Source organism: Schistocerca gregaria, chromosome 6 (assembly GCF_023897955.1).
Source record: "Schistocerca gregaria isolate iqSchGreg1 chromosome 6, iqSchGreg1.2, whole genome shotgun sequence".
NCBI lineage: Eukaryota > Metazoa > Arthropoda > Insecta > Orthoptera > Acrididae > Schistocerca > Schistocerca gregaria.
In genome coordinates, this window is record NC_064925.1 from 79,870,394 (window position 1) to 79,882,274 (window position 11,881).

An 11,881-nucleotide genomic window follows, 5' to 3' on the forward strand; every position below is an offset into this window, starting at 1 on the left:
TGCATGATCACAAGCTGCACTGTGATGCTAGCAGAAAGGTCGCTAAACCCAATATACATTGTTTATATGCTGCTGTCGACAATGAAAGGCGTTCATATTGTTGACTGTTTCCTCACCATGTGCGAATGGCTGGTGATGTCACACTAAATGTACTAACATTATTATAAACAATTTTAGCTTCCACTATGTAAGATTTCTAATTAAGAATAATGGCAAGCACATAATGCATGCAATACTGTGGTCCAACAACTAGTGGTCTGCTGGTATACACTGATCCCTTTGGAAAATGTCGCTGTCTGAGCATACTCTTTGAACTTTACCTGTTCCCATTTTTTTTATTATTATAACAATTGTGTTTATGTCAGTGGAAGTGAAAGGACATGCTGTGCTGCTATGGTAAATATGTGAGCCAAGGACTTGGAAGCAATTTGTCAACAGCATTTTAATTACATGACATTTTACAAATTGTGTTCCTTCATGCATAACTATATGTATATATTTTCAGTGAGTGCGTGCATGTGTTTTAGGGGGACAAGTGTCTAGTGTGTGTGTGTGTGTGTGTGTGTGTGTGTGTGTGTGTGTGTGTGTGTGTGTGTGTGTTGGGTGAACAAGTGTCTAGTAATTATAATACACAAAGTGTAGTGATGTTAATTTAGTGATTTACCTTTTATTTCTTGGTTTTGTTATTACAGACATCCGAAAATGGCAATACGCCGAAACTGGCCCTTAATGCAGCGACATACGTGATAAAATAAATGCCACCTTATGTGAAGAATTTGAAACCATACAGTGAATGTGTGAAATAGTTTTATCATTCAGAAATTATATCGAGGCCGTGGGCCCAAATATGAAGAAACTAATTACGTGAGATAGTTTACTGTGTGCCAGTTCAGTTCTTTCAGGATCTCCTTGACGCTCTCCCAAGGGGCAAACAGGAATGTGACCATTCATGCTGCCCTTCTCTGTTATATACTCCATATTTCCTGTTAGTTGTATTTGGTGTAGGTCTCACATGTTTGAACAAATTCCTAGGATGGGTTTCACAGGTGTATCGTAAGCAGTTTCCTTTTTAGGCTAACTCCATTTTCTCAGTATCCTATCAGTGAACCATAGTCTCCAACCTGCTTTACCCATGACTGAATCAGTTCTCTTGTTTCATTTCGTTTCCATACAAATTGTTACATCCTGGCATTTATATGAGTTTATACCTACTGTGACTCATGGATATTGCAGTTCTTTAGTTTTTCAACGTGCAAAATTTTACATTTCTAAACAGTTAAAGCAAGTAGCCAATTGTTACACAGTTTTGCACAAATATTCAGTCAGACCTTGATAAGAGTTTAGCTTTTTTTCTGGCAGTACACCCATGACTTTTAGTACATCATTTTTTAACAGTAATTCTGTGTATCACTTCTGCAGTTCTTCTTGTTGATGAGTGTAACATGTTTTTCCTAACCACTAGACATGGTTTTTTGTTTCACGGATCTGTAGTATATTGTGGGTCAAAGAGAGAATAAATCTGCTACATTTCTGTATAGAATTTGATAGGGATTCTGTTGAGGCCTAGAACTTCAGTGTTTCTCAACACCATTAACACTAAGATCTAATTCACTCATCTTCACAGTTGCATGAGATTTAAATTGAGGCCATATTCCTGGATTTTTATGTATGAAGGAACATGAGAAAATGTTGCTCTTCATTTCTGATTTTGGTTTTATTACCTTCAGGTTTGTTCACTGTTTCAACTTTTTGTTTTTCTGCTCCCAATTTCAGTCCCTGTCTTGTCTGTGAGAGTCTGGATGCTAACTTTGGTGCCGCTAACAAGTCTTAACATACAATCGGAATATCTTCATCTTTTGTAACAGAGCTTCTGATAATATTCAGCTGTGGTAGTCATTGAAGACTCTCTTGATAGTTAAATGTGTTTAATTCATGAACTTTCTTGTCTGTACCACGATGCTTTGTGTTACACCTATGTTTTTATAGGAATGCTTTCTCATTTACTGTATATCGTTGAAGGACCCTCCCATTGTGAACTGTTCCACCAGGTACATATCAATCTAGAGCACGGTGAACTATTCTTATAAATTTTAGCTACAGTTCTGCTACATGCACCTAACCAGATCCAGATATTTTACTTTCCTCATGAAAATACAGCACTACAGCCTCTTTACTTAGTTGACTGAACATCCATATCTTTCTACGTGTTTTAGTTGCCCTTTGTACTTCGGTAATCAGTGTTGCTACAATTGCCTTCATGATCACTGATGCCAATTACAATGTGGACTTCCTAAAAAGAAGTCAGGTTGCTTCATTGCATAGAATGGATAAAACATCTTTCTAACGTGTAGCTGCTTATTAAAGAGTAAAAAATTATTACACTTGCCCATACATTCCCTATATCGTTAGTTTATGAAATACAGAAGGGGGATATCTGCTTTCTTTGATAATGATCAACAAGAACCAAATAATACACTGTGTATGATAGAAGATGTTGTGAACAATAGTTTAGCGAAAATTTTCCTCCGTTTGAAAATCTCTGCAGACACCTCTTTAGTACATTACATTCTGTGCAGAAATTATAGTAAATTACATTCTGCACAGAAATTAGTCATCTTAGATTTAAAAATGTAGTCAGTTGCCGTGCTTCATTTCTGACTGTATCACTACTCAGCATAAGAATAATACGAATATAAACATGACACGATACGTATATTCTTCCGCGTTTGCTGTTGTCTCACTCTAGTTTCGTAGCTTATTAGGCAGACATGATTTAAATGAGATAGCAGCAAACACAAAAGAATACATGGCATAATGTTTACATTCATATTATTCTTATGGTGAAGAGAATACTGCATGTGATTCACAATTCATAAAACTTCCTATTAGCAACCATCTCTTGTCACAAGTAGGGAAAAATTCAGAATGTAGAGTTGGACATATTGACATAAATCCCAAACAGTCTTTCCAGTCAGATTTTCGTAGTAGATTTTTAGTGATGAGTTCAAATGCGGAGTATGTTGTTGTTTTCAGTCCGTAGACTGGTTTGATGCAGCTCTCCACGCTTTTCTATCCTGTGCAATGAAGAGTAGCAACACTTAAAATAACGTAGAAATTAAACGCTAAAATTTACTAAAAAAAATTATTAGGTTTGTAATACATCTTATACGAATTGTTTAAAATGTGAGTCATGATTGGGATCAGGCGTGTGTGGAATCATCGTCTTGTCTCAGTGCTTGGTTTACGCAGTGGTCAAAACTCAGGGCGGAGGAAAAAAGCTCATCTTCCACCTTTATTTTTAGTTATATACTGACACACAGGTTTTGCCGCCAGTATTTATCTTTGTGCCTGCAAAGCATGCCTGTGTAGCGCTGCATATATTTGACGGCAGAAGTTAGCTGTGGCGACACCTACCAACATTTTTCAGAACTTCCGCTTACTTTGCACTCAATTCTAAGCCACAGGCAGTTTTTTTTATTACAACCGGAAAAAAAGTGTGGCTTACATTCGAGTAAATACGGTATACTCACGGGGACACACTGAACTGTGCTCCTTGCCACATGACTGTATTGTTTTTGCTGCAGAGTTGGTAGGCATCTTTCATGCTCTTGAGCACATCCGTCCCTGCACTGGTGAGTCCTTTCTCACCTGCAATTGTCTCTTTAAGCAGTTTGCAAGCTTTTGACCAGAGTTAAACATCGCCATCCATAGGTCATGATGACTATCCAGAATTCCCTGTATGCCAGTGAACAATGTGGATGCTCAGTGACGTCCTTCTGGTCCCCAGGCCATATTGGTATCCTAAGGAATGAACTCACTGATTGCCTGACTAAACTGGCTGCCAATAAGCTGACTCTTGAGATCAGTATTTCGGAAACAGACCTCCAGTCATTATTATGCCGTCAAGTTTTAAGGCTCTAGACTGCAGTATGGCTCAATCTGATTTCACCTAACAAACTATGGGTGGTAAAGGAGACTATGGGAGTGGAGTCCTCCATGGAGGTCTCTTGCAAGGACACTGCCATCCCTTGTCAGCTCAGCATCGGCCATACTTGTCTGGCTTGTGCTCTTCTCTTCTGTTGTGAGGACACACTCCACTGTCGTTGTGGTTCCCATTTGACCAACATAGCCGCCCTGTGGCAGACGCTTAATCTCCCTGACTCCCTACCCCTGGTATTAAGAGGTGATGCCACAGTGGCTGACTTAGTTTTACTTTGGATCCGTGAAAGTGGAATTTACCACTCACTTTGAGGGAGGGCTACTTAACCATACTGATCCGTTAAGGGATTGGCAGAACACGCTGTTGCCGCCTCTGCTCATAACAGGCTGTGGAAATCTCCCTCCCCCCCCCCCCCCCCCTCCTCCCTGAAATTAATAATATTGAACAATGCCCCAGGAGTTCCTGTCAGATTATATACTGAATTTGTGACTGAGTTAGCCCCTCTTCTCACTATAATCTATTGTAGATCCCTCAAACAAAAAACTATGCTCAATAGGTAGAAGAAAGCACCAGTCACAACAACTGTCCAATATCCTTGACATCAGTTTGTTGTAGAATCTCAGAACATATAATGAGCTCAAACACAATGAGGTATTTCAAACAGAATGACCTCTGTGCTGACCGGCATATGTTCTGAAAACATCGATCGTGTGATATCCATCTTGGACTTTTTTCACATGATATACTGAAAGCATTGGATCAAGGTAGTCAGGTAAAAGCAGTATTTCTTTATTTCCAAAAAGCATTTGACTCTGTACCACATCTAAGCTTTCTTTCAAAGTTATGATCATATCAAGCAAAATTTTTGACTGGAATTGAGGATTTTTTGGTAGGGAGGACACATCATCTTATCTTGGATGGTGAGAGTTTGTCAGATGTAGAAGTAACGTCCGGTGTGTCCCAGGGAAATGTGCTAGGACTAGTGGTGTAAAATGCCTGGGCATTTGTAAGTTGGGGCAAATGCCCACAATAAATGCCTGGGCAAATGACCAAAATTCATAATTGGCTAGGCATGTACACATTTTAAAGATTAATTAATAAAAAAATTTAAGGTAATATTTCATATTGGAAAAGGTGTTTTGCAACACTGCTTCTTTATTGGTTGAGTAATCAAGTTGAAAAAGTGGCTTCAGAGTTATGGGGGAGTTATTAGGGGAAAACAAATTGTATTATAAACCTAACTTTTTGCATCTTTAATGAGATTAATTCTTGGGATAGTACATAATTAAAAAAAGAAAGCAACACTCAATTTTGAAAGTAATTTTTGAAATAAAGTAAAATTTACAATGAATTATACTACCACAAAAAAAAGAAAAAAAAACACCCCTCTTGACCAGTTTCTCAATCTTCGTAAGTTGAGAATAATCACGAAGTTCCAATTCTGCTTCAGAGTCCCCTGAATATGATTAGAATTAGAGGGAAAATGTTTATCCATAATGATTTTAATTAGGAATGTGTCGTATTAATTCTGATACCACAACTCTTAAGAATCGCCAATTCTCTAGGAATCGACAGTATCGAAATCAAATGATTCCAGAATCTTTATTTGTTATTAAATCTTATTTATGTATGTGTTCTCATTTTATCTTCACAGCAGTGCAAAAATATGAAAGAAGATAAAGAAAGAAGTGGAATAGGAAAATATAGTCTGTCTCAAATGTCACCACATTTGAAAATAAAGCTTCTCTCTCTCTCTCTCTCTCTCTCTCTCTCTCTCTTTCTTTTCTTTCTTTCCTTTCTTTCCTTCTTTCCCCCACTGAAGACATTATCACATTTATCATCAAGAAACACACTTCAGCTGTTTGATAGATTCACTAGTAATTTTGCTATCAATTATTGTCCTAAAATAATAATCAGAGATTGGACAAAGATTATAAGTGTCGTACATTACAAAATGATGATGTAAGTAAGAACAGTGTTTTTTTTATACCATCTTATCACTACACAGCTGTTCAGTGCTATGGGGGGGAGTGAGTGTGTACACGCATCCATCTTTGTAAAGCAAATTGGGGAAGGGGGGGGGGGCATGCTTCTCTCCTTTTCTTTCATTCTTTCTAATAAATGCAATGAACCATATACCTTAGTTTAAATGTAAACATTTACTACCTTTTAATAGCGTGAGTATTGTCCCATACGTTATTTTAATTAGTAAAAATATACATTCTAGCCATAAAAGGTTTAAAAATGCTTTTTTATGAATGCCCAGATTTTGAGTATTTAAAACTGATGTGGGCAAATTCCCATGTATAAATGTCCTGTCCTCTTGGCATTTGCCCAGCCCCCGTCCCTAGCTAGGGTCTTTGCTGTTTGTGTTACATATAATTGAACTTGCAGCAAATGTTAATAGTAACCTCAGGCTTTTTGCAGATGACTCAGTTATCTATTTTAAGGTACTATCCGAAAGAAGATGCATAAATAATCAGTCAGATCGTTGTAAGATTTCAAAGTGGTGCAAAGACTGGCAATCAACTTTAAATGATCAGAAATGTTAAATTGTGCCTTTCACAAAATGATAAGACATGGTATCGTATGACTATAATATAACTATAATATCTGCCAACTCATCAAAATATGTTGGTGTAACACTTTGTAGGAAAATAAAATGGAATGATCTCATAGGCATAGTCATGGGTGAAGTAGGTGGTAGATTTCAGTTTATTAGTAGAATACTAGGAAATTGCAGTCTGTCTGTAAAGGAGATGTCTTAGAAATCACTCGTGCAACCTACTATGGATTATTACTCAAATGTGTGTGACCTGTACCAATTGGGACTAACATGGGATATTGAGCGTGTACCGAAAAGGGCCGCATAAATGTTTACAGATTTGTTTGACCTGTTGGAGAGTCTCACAGAGATGCTGAAGAGACTGCATTGGCAGGCTCTTGAAAGTTGAATGTAAACTCTCCCAAAATAGCCTACTTTCAAGTACCAGGTTTAAATAATGACTCTAGGAATATACTACACCCCCAACTTATCACTCACGTACTGATTTTGAGGACAAGGTTAGATTAATTACAGCAAATGCAGAGGCATTTAAACAATCATTTTTCCCGTGCTCCATGCATGAATAGAATGAGAAGAAACTCTAGTAATTGGTTCGGTGGGACGTACTACCTGCTGTGCAGTTCACTGATGTTTGCAGAGTACAAATGCAGATGTAGAAGTATCCAAACCAGTTTTATCTAGAACTCTTGACTATAAATCATTCTTATAGGATAACTTCATTATTAAGTAGTTGTTACTAACACCAGATATGGCAAAGAAAAGTATTGGTATTGTGGAAGTGAACAAAGGTACACCGAGGTGACAGAAGTCATGGGATACCTCGTAATATTGTGTGAGACCTCCTTTTGCTATCTGTAGTGCAGGGGCTAGATGCGACATGGACTCAAGAAGTTGTTGGATATCCCCTGCTGAAATTTTGAGCCATGCTGCCTTTTATAGCCGTCCCCAGTTATGAAAGTGTTGCTGGAGCAGGATTTTTTGCAAGAAATGACATCTCGATTATGTCCCATAGATGTTGGCGGGATTCACATCAGACAGTGAACAAGGCCAAATCATTTTCTAGAATTGTCCAGAATTTTCTTCGAAACAATTACGAAATGTTGTGGCCCAGTGACATGGCACATTGTCATCCATAAAAAGTCATTGTTGTTTGGGAACACACAGTCAATGATCGGCTGCAAAGAGTTTCTAACTAGCCTAACATTACCATATGCAATCAGTGATTGCTTCATTTGGACCAGGGGACCCAGTCCATTCCATGTCAACGCCATCCATACCATTATGGAGTCACTAAAGGCTTGCACAGTACCTTGTTGACAACTTAGGTCCATGGCTTCATGGGGTCTGCACTACACTTGGACCTTACCATCAGCTCTTACCAACTGAAAATGGGACTCATCTGGCCAGGTCACGGTTTTCCAGTTGTCTAGGGTCCAATCGATATGGTCATGAGGCCAGGAGAGGCACTGCAGACGATTCGCTGTTAGGAAAGGTACTCATGTCACTCATCAGCTGCCATAGCCTATAAATGCCAAATTTTGCCACACTGCTCTAATGGATATGTTTGTTGTACGTCCCACGTTGATATCTGCAGTTACTTCGGGCAATGTTTCTTAACTATTAGTAGTGACAATTCAACACAAATTCCGCAGCTCGTGGTAGTTATTTGAAGGCCACTGGTTACTGCGTTATCCGTGGTAGGAAGTAACACATGAAATTCGTTTTTTTATTGAATCCACCAACAGTTTCCAAAATGGGGTGTGTTATTTGCTTAGCTCGAACTACTATTTCACATTCAAGGTATGTAGTTATATGTCTGCCATGCAGCACTATTCAGTCCCTGATTGACAACAGCCTGCAATCCATATTGTGCATACTGGTGAGATTCACTTTTGGACTATAAATTGCTTTGTTTTGTATGCCTTTCATTTTATTCCACATCATGAATATATGTCGTCAAAGATGAGTCAAGTTCTTACCTCTTTTTATTTTTTTATCTTGTGTGTGTGCGCGCGTGTGTGCGTACTCTAATCGAAATTAAATATATATGTGTTCAGCATAATAACTGTGATGGTTTCTAAATACTTGTTTTGTTTGGGGAACAGGAAACTGAAGACTTTCTCTCAAACCTTGTGGTAAACAAGACTGTGCTTGCCAAGACAGACAGACCAGCAGGGGTAGTCTGCTTTACACAAAGCAAAGATCCCAATGATGTGCTGAATGAGTGGTCTAATCATCTAAGCGCTCTCATGCAGCTTGTTAACAAGACGACACATCTTATCAACAAGGAGCAGATGGTGCATAAACATCTACAAGTTGTGAGAGAATAGCATTATCTGCGCCTGGAGAATGGTAAACTAGTACGTCTAGTTTGCAAACTTTGATGTGTTCTGACTACAATTTGCACATCAGTTTCTTTATCTTCAGTTTCAGAGTGATGTGTTTTTATATATTTATTTTCCTTTGTGCTGAAATTCAGTTTTGTTTAGGCATTAATACTAAAATGTTTCATAATTTGTGATGGACATGAAACTAATATGAGAGATTAAATTCTGTTCACTGTTATAATGTGTTTCAAGTATATTATAATTTTGTTTAGAACATGAAAAGCGAAGAAATTGAAAACAGATGATTAATTGTCTTAATATTGAACATTATAAATTGAAAATATCTGTCCATAATATCACACATTGAAAATTGTACAGCTAACGTAATAGAAAGTTCCATTTCTGCATCATTGTTGCTGTTGTTGTATGTGAAGTGTGGCAGTTGGAAAGTGCACATGTAGAATGTGTTTTTTAAACTCACTGTAGTTTATGAATGTGTGTAACTATTCATTTTTTAGTTTATTGTCAATTGTTACTTCCATGTTTTAACAGAGATATGTGGTAGTGCTGATAAACACAAACTCTTTAACTTTGTGGGACTAATAATGAATGGTAGTATAAGAATATAGTGAATTTGTGGTTTTGTGCCACTATCAAGACTGTGTATAAGTTTTGAACAGAAGAAATATATTTCCTGAATAGTGAAAAAAGGAGTCTTACTGCAAAGTTAACTGATAGTGGGGTACAATTTTTCTCAGAACGAAAATGTATAATTATAAATGTAAATGGTATCATGCTTAACAGAATTTTGTGTCACTACATCAAAAATGTGTTACTTTTGTCAGAACACAGTGGCTTTTCTTTCTGTCTCACTCTGCTCATTTTTGCTTGATCCACCTCCTGCCAAGTTCAAATAAGATAACAGAATGAGTTATTTTGATGGGTTGAGATAGTTGACTGATGTGAAGAATTTCATGTGAAATAACAAAGACTGTGTTTATTTATGACCATAACAGGTATAAAAATATGTACAGTAATAACTGATTATGCTGTTGAAATTGACGTTATCAACATTTGTTGTTGAAGAAAAATTGCTGTAAACAAAAATAATTTGAACACAACTTAAACACATACTAATTAAAGTAAAATTGTTTTTTGTAACTTCTGTGTCCATCAGCAATGCTCTACTACCCTTTTTCAGCAGCATTTTTTGTGAAATATCCTCTGCTCAGATAGTCCAAAATAAAACTAAAAAAGATACCATACAAGATAGCAACGAAGAAGACAAGCAAGAATGCTAATTTCCAGAACCTAAGTTTCATGTATTTGATCAGAGAATAGAGGGATGGAGGAGAGGGAATTATTAGGATACCGTCTAGGAAAGTTAGCCAGAACAATATGTCTAAAGAGACTCATCAGAGCAGGCTGGAAGATAATCAAACATAAGCAGGCAAAGGAGAGAGGCACATTATATACATTTATTATCTCACACCTGTTGTCAGTAGTATTCATGAGTAGAAAATAAAAAGTTCATTATCTACAGTAGATAAGTGCATTATCTTATAAAAACATCATACCAGATCTCATAATATTCACAGATATTGTGGAGCAGAAGGCAAATTAGGCAGCTCCTAGTGGCTCCGTGCTGCTACAGGACCAAGTGACGTGACATTGCATGAATGGCTGGTGCTACATTTGAATCTGCTGCTCCCGCATTCTTACAAGCATCAAGCCTATGTCTTCCCTTTTGCTCAGTGTTCAAAGCCTGCCCCCATTTGTACCTCTGGTCTCTGTTAAAATTGTTGCAGTTTATTCTGATTTGGATCACTTCTTTGATAACAGAATCCCAGTATTATGATGATTGAGCCTAAACTCTTGTTTGTTCAAATCGTACTTCGTATACATTTTCTAGGCAATGTTCAGCCAAGGCCGACTTTCAGATGCCCTTTTGAAACTTAGTGAAAGTCAAGAGTAGGGCTTGACACTTGTAGGGATATGGGAGTGACAGTTTCAAACGCGGTGCCAGCTGCTCGCGCAATGTGACGACACTCAGTCTTGCGACAGGACTTGGCCTCTAGAAGTTGCCGAACTTGCCTTTCATGCATGCGCCTTTTCAGCCCTCTCTGGAACGTTACAGACATTGTCATGACATCTGTATAAGCGTAACACTGTACCAGACACGGCAGTCAGTGATTTCAATTCCTGATGACGATGGTGAAGACAGCTGTCAGAAACTTGAGTATTTTATTCAGAATGATGCAGCTTGTAAGCCTAGAAGATTGTATTGATTACATGATGGTGATGCGCATAATAAACTGTGGCAAAAGTATGTGCCAACACACGCTGTGATAAGACACTGGACTCATTCAGGAGAACAGTGGTTCAAATGCTAGTCCTCTGCTGCAGATTTAGGTTTGCCATTCTCTCTCTAAATTTTTTATAACAAGGCCACTATGTATGTGTTGGGATCTTGGGTATAGTGTTTCTGGCATAAGGCACCCAGTAACTGCTTTGAAAAATTCAGAATGGCAAGGCAGACACACCTGGGAGACATTATGTAAGACTGGATAATTGTAAACTTCACAACAGTCTGTTCATGACACATCTGCTGTCTGACTGTATCATTGGCCTCAAGAGGCTGGGCTGTATTCTTGGTAACCTGTCAAATGTCCCTTCATATAAACACTTCGCATGGCTCAGGAAATATGGTGCCTTCCACAATGCGAATGAACTCAGGATCATTGAAGTAATGTCCTACTCACAGATGGAACAAAGTGTGGCATTAGGATCCAGTCTTACAGTTGATCTATTGAATGCCAAAGGACATTTTACAACCCTGATAATAGTGTGGAAAGGTGCTAATGTGGCAATACCATAGCTCTCATCCACAGTGGTCTGTAGAAACGACATCTTGCAACAATAATACGCGCACCATTCTAGTGGTAGCATAAGGTCCTTCATCCATTCCCAACAATGTCACCACAGACCATTGCCAACTACCTTGGGGCATTTGTCCACGAGTGAGCTCTGAATAGTTGGATTGCCAGT

General features: G+C 38.0%; 1 protein-coding gene across 1 annotated transcript in view; it reads left to right on the forward strand.

The window, feature by feature from the left end:
- The window catches only part of LOC126278396 (26S proteasome non-ATPase regulatory subunit 12), an 86,689-nt gene extending 76,695 nt beyond the window's left edge, over positions 1 to 9,994 (forward strand). The window contains exon 9 of the mRNA XM_049978496.1: positions 8,612 to 9,994. Within this exon, the coding sequence (XP_049834453.1) occupies positions 8,612 to 8,836 (225 nt within the window). The 3' untranslated portion in view covers positions 8,837 to 9,994. The remainder of the gene's footprint in view (positions 1 to 8,611) is intronic.
- The last annotated feature ends 1,887 nt before the right edge of the window (positions 9,995 to 11,881 follow it).